The following is a 20765-nucleotide window of genomic DNA, read 5'->3' on the forward strand; positions in this document are numbered from 1 at the left end:
ATATGGTTTTTTCCTTTCAATTTACTAAAATGGTGTGCCACATTGATTGATTTGTGTATATTGAAGAGTCCTTGCATCCCTCAAACACAGCCAACTTGATCATGGTGTATGAGCTTTTTGCTGTGTTGCTGAATTCTGTTTGCTAAAATTCTGTTGAGGATTTTTCCATCTACATCCATCAGTGATACTGGCCTGTAGTTTTCTTTTTTCTGTGTTGTCTTTGTCTGGTTTGGTATCAGGGTGACAGCGGCCTTGTAGAATGAGTTCGGAAGTGTTCCTCTGAAATTTTTTGAAAGAGTTGTAGAAGGATAGGATTTAGCTCTTCTCTAAATGTTTGACAGAATTCTCCTGTGAAGTCATCTGGTCCTGGGCTTTTGTTGTTTGGGAGAATTTAGATCACAGCTTCAATTTCAGTGCTTGTAATTGGGTTGTTCATAATTTCTATTTCTTCCTGTTCAGTCTTGGAAGTTCTTAAGAATCTGTCCATTTCTTCCAGGTTATCCATTTTATTGCCATATAATTGTTCATAATAGTCGCTTATATTCCTTTGTATTTCTGCATTGTCTGTTGTAACCTCTCCTTTTTCATTTCTAATTTTGTTGATTTGATTCTTCTGTTTTTCTTGATGGGTCTGGCTAAAGGTTTGTCAATTTTGTTTATCTTCAAGAACCAGTTGTATTAATCTTTACTATTGTTTCTTTCATTTCTTTTTTCATTTATTTCTGCTCAGATCTTTATGATTTCTTCCCTTCTACTAATTTTGGGGGCTTTTTGTTTTTCTTTTTCCAGTTGTTTTAGTGTAAAGTTAGGTTGTCTATTTGATGTTTCTCTTGTTTCTTGAGGTAGGATTGTACTGCTATAAACTTCCCTCTTAGAACTGCTTTAGCTGCATCCCAGAGGTATTGAGTTGTCGTGTCTTCATTGTCATTTGTTTTTAGAAATTTTTTGATTTCCCTTTTGATTTCCTCAGTAACCTGCTGGTTATTTAGAAACGTATTGTTTGATCTCCATGTGTTTGTGTTTCTTAGAGTTTTTTTTCTTGTAATTGATGTCTAGTCTCATAGCGTTGTGGTCAGAGAAGATGCTTGATATAATTTCAATTTTTTTTAATTTACTGAGTTTTGATTTGTGACCCAAGATGTGTCTATCCTAGAGAATGTTCCATGTGCACTTGAGAAAAAGGTGTATTCTTCTGCATTTGGAAGCAAGGTCCTGAAGATAACAATGAGATCCATCTCATCTAATGTATCATTTAAGACTTGTGTTTCCTTATTAATTTTCTGTTTTGATGATCTGTCCATTGGTGTGAGTGGGGTGTTAAAGTCTCCTACTATTATTGTGTTACTGTCAATTTCTCCTTTTATGTCTCTTATTGTTTGTCTTATGTATTGAGGTGCTCCTATGTTAGGGGCATAGATATTCACAATTGTTATGTCTTCCTCTTGGATTGATCCCTTGATCATTATGTAGTGTCCTTCTTTATCTCTTGTAATCTTCTTTAAGGTCTATTTTGTCTGATACGAACATTGCTACTCCAGCTTTCTTTTGCTTCCATTTGCATGCAAAATATTTTTCCATCCTCTTTCAGTCTATATGTGTGTTTAAATCTGAAGTGGGTTTCTTGTAAACAGCATATATATGGGTCTTGTTTTTGTAACCATTCAGCCAGTCTGTGTCTTTAGATTGGAACATTTAATCCATTTACATTTCAAGTAATTATTGATATATATCTTCTTATTGCCATTTTTTTTAATTGTTTGGGGTTGATTTTGTAGGTCTTTTTTCCTCCTGTATTTCTTGACTATAATAAGTCCTTTAACATTTGCTGGAAAGCTGGTTTGGTGGTACTGAATTCTCTTAACTTTTGCTTGTCTGAAAAGCTTTTGATTTCTCCATCAATTTTGAATGAGATCCTAGCCAGGTACAGTAATCTTGGTTGTAGATTTTTTCCCTTTCAGTACTTAAATATATCCTGCCATTCCCTTCTGGCCTGCAGAGTTTCTGCTGAAAAATCAGCTGTTAAATGTATGGGGTTTCCCCTGCATGTTACTTGTTGCTTTTCCCTCACTTCTTTTAATATTCTTTGTGTTTAGTCTTTGTTAGTTTGATTAGTATGTGTCTTGGTGTGTTTTTCCTTGGGTTTATCCTGTATGGGACTCTTTGTGCCTCTTGGAATTAATTGACCATTTTCTTTTCCACATTGGGGAAATTTTCAACTAGTCTCTTCAAAAATTTTCTCATACCCTTTCTTTTTCTCTTCTTCTTCTGGGACCCCCATAATTGGAATGTTGGTGTGATTGATATTGCCCAAGAGGTCTCTGAGACTATCCTCATATCCTCAGTTCTTTTCATTCTTTTTACTTGATTCTGTTCTTCAGAAGTTATTTCCACCATTTTATCTTCCAGCTCACTAATTCATTCTTCTTCTTCAGATATTTTGCTGTTGATTCCTTCTAGAGTATTTTTAATTTCAGTAATTGTGCTGTTTGTATGTTTTTTCTTTAATTCTTCTAGGTCTTTGTTAATTGATTCTTGCATTTTCTCCATTTTGTTTTTAAGGGTTTTGATCATCTTTACTATCATTATTCTGAATTCTTTTTCAGGTAGTTTGCCTATTTCCTCTTCATTTATTTGGACATCTGTGTTTCTAGTTTGTTCCTACATTTGTGTAGCGTATCTCTGCCTTTTCATTATTATTATTTTTTTAACTTATTGTGTTTGAGGTCTCATTTTCCCAGGCTTCAGGGTTGAATTCTTTCTTCCTTTTGATTTCTGCCCTCCAGTGGTTTGTGTAAGCTTTGGATAGGGTGAGATTTGTGCTGAGTTTTTTTGTTTGTTTGTTCATTTTTCCTCTGATGGGCAAGGCTGAGTGAGGTGGTAATCCTGTCTGCTGATGACTGGGTTTGTATTTTTGTTTTGTTTGTTGTTTAGAGGCATCCTGCACAGGGTGCTACTGGTAGTTGGGTGATGCCAGGTCTTGTATTCAAGCGGTTTCCTTTATGTGAGTTCTTACTATTTGATACTCCTTAGGGTTAGTTCTCTGGTAATCTAGGGTCTTAGAGTCAGTAATCCCACTCCAAAGGCTCAGGGCTTGATCTTTCAGGAGAAGTTCTGCAGTTAATAGTCACTCAGGAAACTTCTTTAATAAAAGGGATCAAGTCATTCAGCAGGGGAAACTGATGCTGAAAGCTGACACCTGTCCACATGTTGTCATCAGCAGAATCTGGTTTAGAGGTCCCAACTCCTGAGCAGGAAACTTCCCATCCAAGAGAGCAGAGGAGAGCATGGTTCATCCCAGGAGAGCTCCTATTTTTTCTCTTTTGATACATGTGATTTCAGTTATTAAAAAATTACTGTACCACTGAGGTTGTTGAACAAACCTACCTTCACATATTTCAAACATCAAACAGTCTAATAATGAGAGACAGAGACAGTGAAGTCTCTTCCTACCACAGCCTGGATCACCACCCTCTTACCTTGGACCACAGACACAGAATCACTAACTGCCCATCAATCTTTTGGGAGAACTAACAATTTTTTTTCAATGCATAAACACACTATATCTGTTTCTCTCCCCTCTTCTTGTATGTAAATCTGCTGGCATAACACGTGTTGGCATCTTACTTTTTCCACCTAACAGCAGGGCATGGGGACCTCTCCACATGACTACGTAAGAGCACAGCATCCTTCCTGACATCTCCCTCCCCCCACCACCCTACCACTCCCTCCCTAGGCTTCGCCTCCTTTCCTTCGTTAATAGCTCCACAGAATTTCCTAGTAAGGACAGAGAATACTGCATTTAACTGATCCTTTACTGATGAGCATCTAGGTCATTTCTGATCATTCACTAATGTAAACAAGTTTGTGATGAATAGTCTAGTGTAAACAAGCTTGTGATGAATTCTCTTGTGAAACTTTCCCTTTCTCAGGATGCCAAGAGAATGTCACAATGCCAAGTGGAATTGCTTCAAATGTCAATGGGCATATGCTTTTGTAGTATTGATCAATGCTGCCAAATGGCCCTCCAGAGGAGGTGTAGCAATTCACACTTCCACCAACAATGTTTTAGAGAGCCTGTTTCTACACAGTCGTGCCAATGTAGTGTGTTGTGTTACCAAACTTCCAAGTTTTTGCCAATGTGGTGGGTGAAAAATGACAGCTAGAGGCGGGGTTCAATTTCCAACTTTTAACAGTTTTAATCTGCATTCCTCTTGTAATGAATAAAGTTGCTTCAAATATTGAAATTCCATGTGTATTCTGCTTCCTCTGTACCATTTTTCCTTATTTTTATGAGTTGTTTTCCTAAGGGTTGTTAGTCATTCTCTTATATATAAGGGAGGTAAACTCATTTGTCTATGACAGAAGTAGCAAATATCTCTTCCTTACTTTCAGTTAGACTTTGTTTATAGTATCTTCGGTAAAGCAGAAATGTTTTATTTTGTTCATCTTTTGTCCTGTGGCCTCCTTACTTAGAGGTCATAAAGGGACTGTCCCAAATTGGCTCTAGTACTTGAATAGTTGCATTGTTCTACTAAGTATTAGAGTCCTTTCAAAATTCCCCTAGAGCATGGTGTAAGTTGTGGCTCCACACTGCTCGCCAGATCTCTCACTGACTTGAAGTGCTATCTCCATGAATATCTGATTTATTTGAAGCTAAGTCTGGATTTTCTGTCCCAGTCTGCTGGTCTGTCTTGCACGTGCTCATCCATTGACATGACCCAGGATGCACAGGACTCATGTCTGATAGAGCCCATCCACCTGTGTTGCTCTTTCTCCTCCCAGGTCACCACTTCTCCCCCAAGCCATCAGGTGAGCTGGCATGGTGGATATGGAGAGTTAACTGTGGAAGCAGAGAGACCTGAGCTGATAATAAAGTAATATCACTAAGACACAATCAGGTAGTTTCTGTGTATTTAACTAAGGTGTACTGGTAACATTATCTTAATATAGAAATGCAGAGAGAGCAGGTACAGATGTCACACACTAATGTAAACATGGATCCCAAAATTCCTTCCCCAAGAGAAGCCATGTGTCTGCCTTACCACTCCCAAACTTCTATGTATGAAATTCACCACTATCTTGGTCTCCTGTTAACAACTTGGCAAGTTATGTACATAACCTGACATTTAAAAATTCTGAAAGTTCTGCTTAAAGAAATACAGAATTTTTTTTTAAATACTTTGCCTCCCACACTTTCAGACCATGGGGTATTTTGTTGTTTTATGCTAATAATATACATGTCTCATAAGGTCATCATGAATTAAGGTAAATGACATTAAACAAGTTTAGAAAATACAGGAGGTGCTCAATTCACTGTTTATCACCACAACTAGTCTTTCTGTTGAAAGCAATAGAGTTCAACTCTCTGGATCATCATTAGCAATTTACTTACTATTACAAAAGGCAATTTCAATTTATTTAAAAAATAAACCCCGCAGTTATATAGGGTTGTATGCCTATATGTTTAGAAATGCACTTCCTCTTCCCTCTGTAGTTAAGTTTCTTTTGGAACAAGTGTATTATAAATGCATAATTATCTAAAGTTCAGTTGAAGGAGGTTTCCACTGTATCATTAAAACAGTAATCCACAATGAATAAAGAATAATCCCATGAAAGGCTTTATGTAAACAAAATTTAAGAAGTTTCTACATTTTTTAAACCAGCAGTATGTAACTCATAAATTCACCAGGTCTAAGAAACACTGTGGACTCTCTGAGGAAGAAGAAAACAACGCTGTGAGTCCCTGCAGGCGGAGGGCAAGCCCAAGGCAGCTGCTCAGGCTTCCTGCATGATTGACCTAACATGGCCCAAGACACACAGCCCTCTGCCATGTAGGTCCCACTGAAGGACCCAGGAGGAAAGAGCCTGAGAATTTTAGATTACTAAACAGTTGTGCTGGTTAGATTGCTAGAGATACAAGAATAAAAAATTATATCCCTATGGCCAAAATGGGGTATTTTATCAACGATTTTCAGCAAACAGGTGAATGTCACTGGGAGTGTTGAACCTGATACATCACCAGGACAGAGAATACAAAGACCCATGTATACGAGGGATAAAGATGTCATTTCAGATCAATGAGGAAATGGTGGGTCACACAACAAATGGTGTTCAGTCAACTGCCTATCACATGAGGAAAGATAACTTACAGATTCTCGTGGTCTTACACCATGCAAAAACAAATGTTATTTGGATTTTAAGGTTAACACAAGGACACTAAATTATTAAAGTGCTAGAAGAAAATATGAGAAAATATTTTTATACTCTTGATTGGAAAAAGCTTTGCTGGATAAAATTCAAACACAAATGCCATAAACTGAACAACAACAACAGCCTTTAAGAAACAGAACTACCCCAACATTCCACTTAGTCCAGCATGATGCCTATAGGGCTGCAGTGAAAAGACTTTGGTGGTCAATGTTTCATACATTTCAGTTACACAAATTACATATTTTTTTAAACAGCAGTAACTCTGTGAGTGTTCAGTATGCTACTCATTATGCATCTGAAGAGGGTGGTAAAACAGAGAATGTTTCTCAAACTAACTTGATGACAGAAACATTTTCCAAGGCTGAGCCAATGACATCTGCTGCTTGAAGGCCATGACTGGTAAAAACTGGCCCTGAGGTCAGCCATACTTGTTGCTTCTTCTCCTCTCACTTGTCATCTGTGGTTCCAGTGACACTGGTGGAAATCCTGCTCATTGTTACCTTGCCACTCTTCTTATATTGGACCTTTGAAATAAATAGAGCCCTCCCCCACTCTATTTCTACAAACTTATGTCCTTTCAGGGGGATTCCCTGATGGCTCAAGCAGTAAAGAATCCACCTGCCAATGAGGGAGACACGGGTTTGATCTCTGGATGAAGAAGACCCTCTGAAGAAGGTAATGACAACCCACTCCAGTATTCTTGCCTGAGAAATCCCATGGACAGAGGAGCCTGGCACCCTACAGTCCACGGAGTCACAAAGAGTTGGACATGACTGAACACTGGATGGATGAATGGATGGGTGGATGTCCTTAGAGAATGAGTATTATTCTCCTCTTTTCTGTTAACTAGCCAAGCTTAGCAAATGAAATGCTTGGAAACCAGGAAAGGCATGTAAATGAGAAGCCTTCAACAGAAAAGGATCTTTAACAAAGAATAGGAATACAGCCTGACTTCCTGCTAAGTCCAAGCAGTCACTGGAATCATACTTGGAGGAGCAACAGAGGAGGCAGAGACACTGAGCAGGTGGAGAGGCTGAAGGGGGAGAGAGGCTGAGGGGCGCACAGACACTCAGCAGGCTGGAACCACAGGAAGGACTGCCCTTACAGAACTTTTGCCTGAAATAGTCACACACAAACAATATTACTTTATAATTCAAGATATAAATATCAGTATACGTAGTAGTTTACTGTAGCTTTTCTAGTTGAAAGCTTTTCAAACTTAAGGTGATAGAATGGAAATTTTTACAGAACCAAAAATACATTTCACAATCTTTCTGAGAGCCTAGGCCAGAACGTGATTTTACCTGGGACAATTTTATAATGTCAAAGAGACCAAAAAAAAAGAAAAAAATACAAAGGCTGGATGTACAATACCCACAGCTTCTGCATGCATGCCTGAGAGCACAGCTCATCCAGGAGGTTTGCAGACCTGACCACGTAACTCACGACATGCCCATAAATTGGTCCATTAGGGGCAGGGGTGGGGCTGCCATAAAATTTTAAATTTCTTAAGTGGCTGAAAGGAGACTACATCTCTCACACCTGCTACACCAAGGAGCTGGTCAGTAAGCTACCCATCATAAAGTCAGACAGAGGAGGTGCGACAAACAGTTATTTTCTGGCCAGAGGGAATAGTGAGCTTCCCGGTCTTTGCAAAGCTCTTGAAAGGCTCTTCCCAGACTCTCTTTTCCTTACGAAACTCTCTGAGTTAAGTGTATATTTACAGAAGACTTAAAACACATATTTTATTCACAGAGTTCAATTGAGTCCTACTGAGCAGCATTTCAACCTTCCATAATCCTAGAGCTTCATGATCACTTTGAAGAAAAACTTAAAAGAATCACTGATGACGAGGGGGCAACTGAGTTTATTTAATAACCTATGTCCATTTTTACAAAACTGCTCCACGTAATGCATTTAAAAATCATAACCGGTTCATTTCAGTCACCGCACACAATGCCTCCCTTTGTCCCTTGTAAGTCTCTCAAATGTCTTATTTTAAAGGAATATATAGCGCTCCCGGAAGACATTTCCGCATTCCTATTCCCTTCGGCTCCTGCGAGCCCTTGTTCTGTGTGATAAGGCAATCTCCTCCGGGATCGGCGCCGTGTAGTTTCGCACCACGAGTGACAAGGACTCGACTTGAATAACTGCTGTGCGCAGGTTGTAATTATGTCAGCTGGAGTGTTGAACAAGGGGACTGATTAATGGGAGCCTGGGCCCAGGCGCAGTCCCTATCAAAACCTCCGCGCAGGCCAGCAGTGGGGACGGGTTAAAGCAGAAAGACAAAACATGCTGCATCGTCCATGATAGATGAATTGCTCCAACAGTCTTCAGGCAGATGTTCCGGGACAGTATAATATACAATTACTCTGCCTTATCACTTTCCCAGGGACAATAAAGCTTCCTCCTTCTATAGCTCATGTGAGTGAAGGCAAAATTCGTTTCACTTTTACAGCACTGACTCACTTATCATGGTGCCTTGATTGTGCTTTTACAGCTAAAGCAAACATATATTCTACTTTTAAACCAAAAAAAAAAAAGCTGTAAGAATAAAGCTGGAGCCTTGTTTTGAATCTCTTTTACATCAGAACACACCATGCTTTGGAAGGCTGTTGTGTTAAAATGGATGCAGGGCAGGTAGAATATGTCTGTGTGGGTACATAGTTGAAAACAAAGCGCCCATGACAAGAAGTAAGATTTGGATTGTGTGACCTTTACATTCATAGCGTTGCTTACACAGCTCATACGAAATCAGTAATTGGGAGGAGCACGTAACTTTGTGTGTGTGTGTGTCTGTATATATGCTGATGTTATCCATATATTTCCCAGGCACACAGCTCCTTGAATCTGAGTGTGCACTTCCAATGACACACTTACTCACTGCCACTCTTCTGTCATGTCTTTGAGAACCTTCTTAAGAAAGCTGTGCTAGCTGATAGGACGGAAGCTGCCCCAACTGTTTTAATAAAACATTGTAGCCAATGCTAAAATGAACCTACCTCAGGGGCACTATGCTGATCACTTCTATTACCTTTATGTACTCACAGAAGTGGTGCCAAAAATTTATGGCAAGATGTCCAGAACTATCTCAATTTGCAAAGGGAAAAGCACTTTTCATTTTTAAAGGTGAAAGACCAGCTAAAACCAAATTCTGAGATGCAGCCATAATCCTCCTGTGGAACTCGAATTTATAATAAAACAAAGCAGCAAAAATTCCTATAGAATCAAAGGAAACCCAAACAGAATGTGAGTGAATGCAAAAGAAAAGCATACATCAACCTGTGGAGCAATATAGATGACTTATTTCCACTTTTTAGTGGTTTAGTACAACTGACACCAACACTCAGCAGTTATAATATACCCTAAGTCATGAAAACAAATCACGCACCCTATCTCACCCTGCGGAGTGATATATTTGCTTCTCTTTCCATGCCATACACACACTAACTCCACTGCCGCATGGTCCTTATTATTACGTTTCTCTTGGTAGGACCATTCCAGTCGAGTTATATGTTTCTAGAAATATGGCAATTTGAAGAAGGCAGGGATCAATCTAAAATGGGGTGAAACAGAAGTTTTAGTACAAATGGACATAAAGAATATAATTAAAGCTGTGATTGATAAGAGTTATACCATATTTGTGATTACTAATAAAGTCAAACAAATGAAGGTAAAACAAACAGAAAGGGTTGTAAATACACACGGGAGTCATCACAGTAAATGCCTGTGAGTTTCCACAGACTTCTGATGTCACTAGAAGGGCCTGTCATATGTGCCAGTCTTAGAGAAGTCCTAAACCATGAGCAAAATTGTTTAGAATAAGTCACAGAAAAGAAGACACACTTTAAAAGATGACATTTAAATGACTGTTGGTTAAATGGTCACCCTCAAGTGTGCCAAGCAAAATTTTGAATTACATCTAATAGTCAGAGCAGTGCAATCTTTTGTGGAAGTAAATTCTCCAAAGAAAGCAAATAAAATCCCAGGACTGGGTGTATATGTAGGGGAGAGCAGAGCAATCCCATGACACAATTTCTGTGTTGTTTGATTCAAAACTCTAACCACAACAAATTTAAATTTAGCATTATGCAGTGTCCCCAAATGTGGGAGCATTGTCATGGCAGTTGGGCATAGAGGTTCAGAGGTGTGAAGCTGGAGTTCTCCAGTTCAAGAGAGGCACGGCTGATGCTTCAAAATTATTACCAGGCCCCCCGACCTGTCACAAAACCCTCAGCTGACGTGTGCCATCTGAGTCGTCAGGTATAGTTTAGGCATTGTTCATGGTCGCTGTTTCAGCTGGCTCCTTCACCGTGGCATGTAAGTATTTAAGTAAGATTTTAAAAGCAACCTTAAGCAAGCAAATGAAAACAAACACTCAAATACAACATAACTGCGCTCTCTGCTCTGGCTTCTCCCCACAGCCTCATGTCTGACCACGCGTGTGCTTTCTGCTCCTACCCCCATGCTGGATCTGGGCTCCTGCAGAAAACCTCTGGGAGCTGAGGCCGGTGTCCTGTCCCAGGCACTCCTTCCTGCTGCCCAGGGTCCCTTGCACTGCTGGAAGGCTACCGCTCCGCCTCCCCAACACCTGCTCTTCGCCCCTCTGTTTCACCACGTTTTCCAAGGGAGACGCCACTCGCATCAGCGCTTCCAGGTGCACGCGCATCAGCACTGACCTACACATTTCCTGGCTGGCTTCCATGTGGGCATCCACGGGCATTTCAAAGTCATTTCAAAGCTAATCCACACTCGCCATCACTTTGCCAAAGGGGTCTCTCTCCTCCAGGGGTGAGGACCCAGTGAGCGACCGCCACTCAACGAGCAGCCCTGGCTGCGGCATCGAAAGGATGGCGCATCTTTCTGTCACTCGGCCCCCAAAGTCATCCATTTGGCCACTGTGTTCATTCGCCCTCTTAACAAGCGCTGAGATCAGCCTCTCTCTACGCCCATTATGGCTACCATGTTGGTTTAGGGTTAGTCGCTTATTATTTCTGCCTGCACCTTCGCAATTGTCTTTCAGATGCTCTCTCAACTTCTGCTGTGCCCCTCTCTGGCTCCTCATTTGTACCGCATCAGTGACTATTGCAAAGCAAAATATGAATATGTCAGTTTCCTCCTTAATACTCTCCACTATCTACACACTCACTGCCTGTGGGGTAAGAAGCAAAATACCCGGCATGGACTCAGCCCCCAGGACGTCCTGCCCTCGTCCCCACACAATCCCATGGGTTCTACAATCCAGGCTTGCTGATGGGAGAAGATGATCTAAAACCAAGCAAAAAATATCATTTAGGAGTCGGAAGTGGGGCAGAACTCTACTTTTTATTAAAGTAAAGCTATTTGAGGTTTTTAGAACAAAACAAATTTCTCAGATTTAAGTGCCAACCGATTTCTACTTCAAATAATTAAATCTAAGAGATCAACTGATTTACTCAAGCACAAGCAAGCACTAAAAACTCATCACATTTTTCCTCTATGGAAAACTCTAATCTGTTTTATGACATTTCATGTATTTCTTAAAAGCTGTAACTCAAGATGAAAAAAACAAAACATAAACAAGAAAGAAAGGACTGAGTATATTTACCCAACGTGCTTCTCACAAGTAGGAAAAAGTCAACAGAAGATTTGTGCCACGTTCTCTTAATTAACAAAAGAAAGATGTGTGAGAGAGAAAAGATGTCATCTTGTTTTTACAGACATTCTTAACCTAAAGCCAAAACGTGCACTGGCGCTACCAAGCAGCCGCGTCTTATTCCACTCAAGGGCTCTGATGTCTACAAGGCGTACTGATAGGGACGCTTGCTCATATACACGCTGCATCCCCACTGCCTGCTCGTTCTCAGGTTTTCTTTCTCTTCTTCCCCTTCTTTCTTTCAGAATTCTTTTTTTTTTAACAGTCCCTAGAGGGGCAATATTTCAGAATACATTGAAACAAAGGATCCAAATCCAAAATGAAATAACTAATATCTTGGCATTCTCATTGAACTTATGACAGGTGGTAAAACTGCTATACACCTCAAAGGTATCCTATTCTATTATTTTCTCTCGACTCCACAACTGAGTTTGTGAAATTCAACCACACAACCAGAAGGGTGTGTCTAATGTTCTTCCAACTGTTGTTCTAGATAATCCTGGTGATTACAGAGTTTTCCTAACAAGCTTATGTTGTATGATCCTCTACTGCCGGGAGATATAGATAGTTACACTGTGAAGTGTTTTGTTGTGTGATAATAGCTCTAGTGTCTGAGGAATAACTTATTATGCAAGAGATTATTGCCCCAAAAAATATTTTCTATTTTTTTCATCTCTAAGGTCTTTCTTTCTACCACAATATATACAGATATATCTAACTACCACCCAAGGGACTGTCCATAGTAATTCCTTGTAGAAAGACCATCCCCAAAGATAGCGCTGGTCCTTCTATAATGACTGGATGTGGGATTCAGAGCCAGCAGGTTAAATAAACATGTTTATCTAGATTCTACTTTAAGAGATAGCAAAGGGAATGTATGGTCACTTTGTGTTCAAAACGGCTCTTCTAATTAATCTGTGATCTCAATGCCTATTTCAGCTACATCAACAAACAAAACAACTTAAAACTTGTGTGATAAAACAAATTACCTGAGACTTTTCTCCCTTTTAAACGCATATGAACCAATTTGTAATTTTTAATACTATGGAATCTACTTGTTTTTAGGTCTACAGATTTTTTTTACACTTAAATGAGTTTTGTCAGATGAAAATTAATTTACCAACAGTAACTAAAGGCCTGACATAAATACTGTGCTATATCAGCACATAGGCCTAAACAAAAATTCTTAAAAGTCTGTATAGTTGGGTGTCTTAGGGCAGACAAGAAAACTTAAATATGTTACAGATAAAAATAACATTAGATATATACATTACAGAAAATACAAAACCAAATTAAACTAGAACAGTTAAAACTATTGAGAATTTTTTTTTTTTAATTCACTAATGAAACAGAAAATTAGGAGATATTTGTTAGGACAGAATTTAACTTCTACTGAAACAGAAATGCTAGGAATAAAAAAAATACATTTACATACAGTCTGACTTTTATAATTAGGACAGAAAAACCTGAAAATACAATTATACTCCTTGTTAGGGAACCCCTCAAAAGATGCCATGGAAATTTACCAGAAACATCTACTTCACAAGAAAGAACAGTACACCTCCAGAAAGTACCACCTTGACACCTGCTAGGAGAATCTTCCTAACCAACATTTATGCTGCCAACAACCACATTCGGTTCCACAAGCCAGCCAGGAACTGACATCTACCTGTGACTCACTGAGCTGTGTGAAGGTAGCGAGCAGGAAGGGCCTTCCGCCAGGATGGGCACTGCGCACACAGTACAGGAGACGCATCTAGCTTCCAGAAGACACTGACCACGAACCGAGGAGTGCCTTGGAATCATTATCCCAAAAGAAGTCTGCAAAGTGACGGACTTTGAGGCTTTCAGCCGAGGACATCTGTTTCCTCATTCCAGTAATCAGAGGAGCAGTACTCTTATTTTAGGATAGAATAGATTGAACCCAGGTCTCCCACATTGCAGGCGATTCTTTACCAGCTAAGCCACCAGGGAAGCCCAGTAAATATAAAGAGAAAACAGACGTGATACAAATGAAATAGTACTGACTGGTATGTTTTATTTGTTTGTTTTTGGTGAGAATATTTAAGTTCTACTCTCTTCACTAATTCCAAGTATTCAAAATACTTTATCACTGATGCATTAGCTCTTCAGACCTGATTCATGTGATAACTGAAAGTTTATGCCCTTTTACCCACGTCTCCCTACTTTGCTCACTACTTTTCTGCTATTTTTTTGACTTTTTCTTTTTTTTTTTAAGATTCCACACATTAAGTGATATCATGCAATACTAGTCTTTCTTGTCTGGTTTATTCCACTGACAAAAATAGTTTTCAATTTGAATTTTGTTCTGATATAACTAGGCTTTTGACATCGGTCAAATTGCTTCAACTATAAATTATTATGAATACCAGATATTTTCATTCAATTATTTTTATGTAATATCATTATTCTTTAAGAACTTCAATGTCACCCAAAAGAAACAAATGCTACCTCTGATTCTTCAGGAAAAGAAACAAGTGCTGTTCATTTTGGTACGTATAATTCCCCTTCTCTCTTGGTATAAATGCTGTTCTGCTACAAAGATAAAAACCTATTTTTTCTCCTTGGTATTATTATTCGGGGCAAACCCAAGTTTGACCCATCTACTGCTTCTCCTGCTGCTGCCTATGAACCTGCACAGGAAGCCAAAGGAGAACTGGAACCCTTGGGGAGTCCCCACAGGGAGGTGGTGATCCCTGCAGAGTAAGTCTTCCAGCCAGGATGCTACAAAGGGCAGAACACAACAATGATCCATCATGCATGAGGCCTTAGCGCCTTCATACTTAGTGAAACATAATACACGTGAAATGTTAAAAGGTTTTTTTTTGACAAAAATTTTCTAGAACACACATACATATTTCAAATGGTTGTGACAGACACTAAATTCTACCCAGTCCAGTCACATGTGTAAAAACAGGAAATTTTATCATAAGAAACATTAAACAAAGTATTTAGAAGAGTAATAAAAGAGATGTTAGGGGATATCACAGAAAGCACATTTCTTGTTGAGACTCCACTACTTGGGTCAAAGGTTACATCAAACATTCTTAGCCTGCTCTCATCCAAAAGAAATGAAAACTTTTCTTGAGATCAAAACCTAATGTATTAATGATGCTATGGAAGTACATCAGCCAAGGGTAAGTAAGCCATCAAGTAAGGAAACGAATCAAAGTGTATGTCCAAGTTTAGCAAAGAAAGAGGGGTAAATTGTTAATATGGGGCAGGAATTATAAATTTTATTCCTCAGCTCTATGATATGTCATATTTCTAACTGAAATTATAATTTCAAATAATAATAAAAATAATGAATAAAATACAAAAGTAGAACAGTAAAAAGCTTTTTACAGTGTGTAACACTGCAAGTATTAAGGCATACAGTTGAGAAAAAATCTGTCTTAGGAAACAATGAACGTGTTCCAAGATCAATAACAGAGACGTAGTAAGTAAATGATCAAACTGGTGGAGTCTGGCCTCAACTTGGTTTTCTTTAATTTACTAAATGACATTCAAAGTATAATATAAGATTATCCTTCATATTTTTAGTACCGCAGATAATATTTTGTGTTACATTTTATGACTTATCAGTGGTTTATGCATTTATGGTTAATATGTATTTACTGTATTTTCTCCATAAATCTTAAAAAATGGAAGCCAATGAGAAGGTGAGTTTCATGTAAAATAAAAGCCCAATTATGGCCAACACAGTGCAAGTCATCTAATCTCATGTGAAGCCAGCATCATCAGTGAAACAGAGTGTAGCTCAATATTAATAAACTCCATGGGGAAATAAGGATTTACATTATTAGAAAGGGTACTTAGTACAATATATTAGAATTTTTCTATTTCTCTCATTAATATAGAAGTGACAGTTAATATATAACAAAAAACAAAAATATAGAAAAATGTTAGGTTGTTTCCAAGTTAATGTATAAAAAAATCTAAAGAATTTCCTGTATAAATAATATGGTAGAACAATGCTATGAGTCTAAATTTACCCTTCAAAATTTTAATGAATACTAATTAATGGTTCAAAAGTTTTGAAGCAATGATGGAATATACTGATCTGTAATGGATTAGAATTTTGGATATTTCAGACAGTAAAAGCTTAAGAAAAGGGTACATGTTTATATCTAAACAGAATGAGATGTCATTGCCTAAATTAATAATGCAAACTTGAAAAATAGCCCCAGGTTCAAAAGACCAATTATAAAATTCTTTTGTAAACAAATCTATATTCAAATTTTTCATGAATAATTATAACTACTAGTATTTCTCCACTAATGTTCAATTTATAAAATAAAAAAATATATTTTCTAATGAAATTTAAATAATACTTTCATTTCTAATGATGGCAACTTACCTGCAAATAAGCACTAATAATGACAATGATAGAAATACTCTATAGGAATAACTTTTATCTATTTATACTAAGCAGAAAAAAATAAAAACATAAAAAAGTATTTAAATATTTCAAGCAACAAAATATTATGAAAGGTCAGTGATAAGACAAATATGACCATATCTTCTCAGGAAATATGTGATCATCTTATATATATTTTTATTCTATAGAAATCACACATACTCCAATTTATTTACCTTGTGAAAGAAGATACTTTCTTTGTTGTTGTGAGGTAGACCTGGTAAGCAGTTTGTTCTTCCTATGCTGTGTAGTTAAAACAGTCTTCATGAAGTTAACCATATGCTCATTTAGAAATCTTATTTTCATCAGTAAGAAAACAAAAAGATCTGCTGAAAAGCCTAGATTTCATTCACAGTCCCAAACTTTAAGAGTATTCACATATTTGGAGGTTTTTTCTTTTACTCCTGGTCAAGTTAACTGGTCTTTGTCTATTTAGTGAAAGTAAATCTCACCATGTATACACAGAAGATAAAACTGTGATATGAACAGAAACTGTTGAAATTATTTACTTTCAATAACATTCAATTTAAAAGGTTTAAATGAAGACAAAATCACCATTTTATCAAGCACTTACAGCATTTCGAAGGAAATTTGAGAGTGATCACTAGATATAAATGCCCTGAGTATTAATTCACAGGACAGTAACAACAGTCTTAGAATACACCAGATCCTCTTCTCGCCGGGCTCAAAGAGGTATGGAAAGAATGGGATCCAGTCGGCTCAAACGCACTGCTCAGTGGAAGTGATGCTGTTTCAAGGAGGTAACTCAAGTAGGGGGACAAGTAGTACAGCCTCAGCCTTGGCAAAAGTATAACATGACTTCACACCAAGAAAGCCTAACATACTTAGAAATATGTTTCTGCATACAGAGACGCAACCAAAACACAGTACCAATCAGCAAAACAAAATTCACACCCCCATCTGGGTACTAACAGCCTGAAATCATACTTCTACAAATTTCCTCCAAAAAAATCACATACTATGCACAAAGATTTAGGTTAAAGTGCTTTTGGAGCAAAAATCATAAAATTGCATAACTGTCTAAAAATTTAATAAAGTTATTATTGTTATCAATCTAACTTGAGGCCATGCAAGTATTGAAATTATATTGAAGGAAAGATGAAGGAAAGAGCAGATTTAAGACCAGGTCTTTTGAAAGTTTAAGGTATTTCAGCCATTACCTAATGATTGGCTTTTTTTAACTTGAAACACTGTTAAAAAAAAAAAAATCCATCATGGCAAGTATTATAAATAAATTTGAACACACTAACAACCTTCAGGGCACTGAAACTCTTGCATTACCTCACTGAACAGTACCTTGAAATGGTCAGATTGAGTAAAGCCTACAGCCAACTGAAGTCCCAACCTGAGATAAGAGTGAAAACAAGGGCTCTGGATAAGTGACCTCAGTCTGTTCCTACCATACATCAGCAGTGCTTCTGTAAACTGGTACTCAAACCACGTGTCTTTCACAACTCAGTAAGAGGCTTAACGACCTCAGTGAGCCCTGAGCCTCGTGGAGCCCAAGTTCCTGACTACCCAGCCCTGCTGAGTGCTCTCTCCAAAGTCATAAACAGGACACGGAGGTTAATGCAACAGCAACTGTAAGCAATAACTTCTCCCACTGGAAAACTTTCTGCTTATCAAGAGTCTTCTACGATATTTGTCAGTGCTATAGTAAGTGACTACTACAGAGTGCAGCTCCGAAATCTGTAACGGGTAGATACCGTTTTTATCTATTTTATATATGGGGTCTGTGTAAGATTGTGTCTAAAGTAACAGTTCTGCAACTTAAAAATTATAGTTTGAAACCACGGTTATACAGGATAAATGAAATAAGGTGGTTATACAATTTAAGTGTGAAAATTAAAATTGATCATGAAACAAACAACTAAAAAAAATAAAGATTCAAAATTTAGGCATAAAGTACAGACTGAAAGAATAAAATCCTAACAGCTAAAAGTGATAATCACCAACTCAATGGACATGAGTTTGACAAACTCTGGGAGATAGTGAAGGACAGGAAAGCCTGGCGTGCTACAGTGCACAGGGATGCAAAGAGTGGGACACAACTTAGAGACTGAACAAGAGTTATAAATAAGGGAAATTTTATATAAATTTGTAATTGCTTCCATGTTTTGCAGGAAAGGCAACTACAACATAACCTCTTTAATAAAATAAAATAGCATTTAATACAGTGTGCTTTTTAAAGAATTCATATTATCAGAGTCTTAGAATTTCTATGCCCATCTCTAATTGGATCACCATTTTACCAAATTTCAAAGATATTACCAGTTTAGTGTTAGGCAAAAAACAGAACTGACAAAACGGTGAAGGAATGAATAACTGGTGATTGAAATATATCTGTAATATCTCTGTACTATTAGATGACCTTTGACATAAAACTTAATGCAAAAAGAACAACAAAAAAAAAAACAATGCAATAATGAGGCTAATAATAGGGATTGTGGCAATATATTTACTGAATGCACAGGCTACATCTGCAGGAATAACAAAAATCTATGTTTTTACAAAGTCTGCAGGTTAAGGTGGAGATTCTAATACGTCACAGGGCAGGCTGCACTTAAGAACTGCCCTCAATGCTTCCACATCTCCATGCACAATGGGTGCATGAGACCTTCAGCCCCACATCTGGCTGATGGAGGCCCTAAGAAAAGGGCCCTTGGCTGAGTGCACACCCCGTGGTGTCTCACAGGCCACAGTGAGCTCAGAGCACACTCATGGGCTCCCTGCATAGTGTGATCCAGTCTCAACCCACATGCCCATTGCACTATCACGCCCTGGCTACACGGAGCTTGTCAGAGAGTAAAAGGGTCACCCCCCACTCCCACCTCTGTGCACCTGTGCCCTGCAGCCTCCGTGAAGTCACTCTGCAACCTGGCAGAGGACAGCCACTGGGGCCTCCGCGAGTGGATGGAGCACTTACCACCACCAACATGCTCTCAGAATGGGAACGCCACACTGTGCTGAACAATCCGCATCCGTGTAGAACACTCGTGTGTCTGAAAGTTACATCTTCTAAGCCATGCCTGAAAGACTCTCTACTCTAGCAGGACTGAGCTTGCTCCTTCTCTATGCACTTCCCTGGCCTTTTTAAGCGACACCAAACTCTACAAGTATTTACAAAACATTACAAGACGCCCATTATTCTACAATATCCTTAAAGGCAGAAAACATCTCTTACATTATCTTCACTGTCTAAATGAGTGCCTCACTTAGAGTAGCTGAGATGCCATGGGTGTTGAATAATTGATTACTTGGATGGTTCCTTACTTTGAGCAAAGAAAGAAAATCACTTGAATGTCAGGTGCACCAATGGATTAGAAAACCAAAATGTAAGATTACAAAAAATGTAAAGAGAACTTCACACTTTTAAAGAGTCACCAAAATCAGGTGGTGTTATAAACTCCAACAAAGGTCCGTCTAGTCAAGGCTATGGTTTTTCCTGTGGTCATGTATGGATGTGAGAGTTGGACTGTGAAGAAAGCTGAGTGAGCGACTGAACTGAACTGAACTGAATAAACTCCCAACCTAATATGCGAATCATGTTTAAATCGTTGTAATTCATGCTCACCAAAAAAAAAAATTAATTGATGGTGAATTTATAGGATTTTCACCCACCATGATGACCCACTTGATTACGCCTGCTTCACAACGAGTCATTACCTGTAATCGCACCAGGGGCATCTGTAGGGCTTCTCTCCTGTGTGTACCCGCTTGTGCCGTGTCAGGTGAGACTGGGTCGTGGAAGCAAAGTTACACTCGTCACATTTGAAAGGTTTTTCTCCTGTAATAAACCAAGAAGGGTTGTACATTCCAATTACAAAAATTGGAAATGAAGAGCTTAATCTGTTATTAACAATTAAAAAGACATTTTTTCTATGAAATTTTAAGATCACACATATGTAGGATTTTTGAACATTTATTCAAATGTAGAGTGAGAACCATTACTTTTTATTTCTCTATTAGAACAGAAGCAAGATACTGATCATGTATTCAAACATAACTTACACAAACCATAATCTAAATTGCCTAATCTAAACAGAAACACAAAACAAAGCACTCATCCATATAAAAATATAAATACCTGGTTTCACACTGGAATTTTGAATCCTTTAACACACTATGTTAGATTAGAACCATTACAAAACTTTCAGTGAGCTTAAAACCACAGAAAAATATCTAACAAAAATATACTTTGAATACACAGTGTAAAACTTAACTAAAATCTTGAAATTAAATAAGAAGAAGAAATAATAAGAAGAAAAAACAAAAACCAAGCTACAAATTGACACCAATTTAAAAACTTTTAGAAGTAAAGAGAAATTACAATTCACTAAGTTGAGTAAAAGGTAGAGAGGCCTCAAAGAAACATTTGACATAATATTTAACAGCATAAACTTCACCTTCCCTGTACAGACACACCAGTGTGTGTGTGCTAAGTCATTCAGTCACGTC

At 38.1% G+C, this 20765-nt stretch overlaps 1 protein-coding gene across 2 annotated transcripts in view; it reads right to left on the reverse strand.

Moving 5' to 3' along the window:
• The window catches only part of ZNF407 (zinc finger protein 407), a 387088-nt gene that overhangs the window by 129915 nt on the left and 236408 nt on the right, over window positions 1-20765 (reverse strand). For both annotated transcript variants that reach the window (XM_070778647.1, XM_070778648.1), the window contains exon 7: window positions 19974-20094. In XM_070778647.1, coding sequence (XP_070634748.1) covers window positions 19974-20094 — 121 coding nt within the window. The remainder of the gene's footprint in view (window positions 1-19973; window positions 20095-20765) is intronic.

The sequence above is a fragment of the Bos indicus genome, chromosome 24, assembly GCF_029378745.1.
Source record: "Bos indicus isolate NIAB-ARS_2022 breed Sahiwal x Tharparkar chromosome 24, NIAB-ARS_B.indTharparkar_mat_pri_1.0, whole genome shotgun sequence".
NCBI classification, from domain to species: Eukaryota; Metazoa; Chordata; class Mammalia; order Artiodactyla; family Bovidae; genus Bos; species Bos indicus.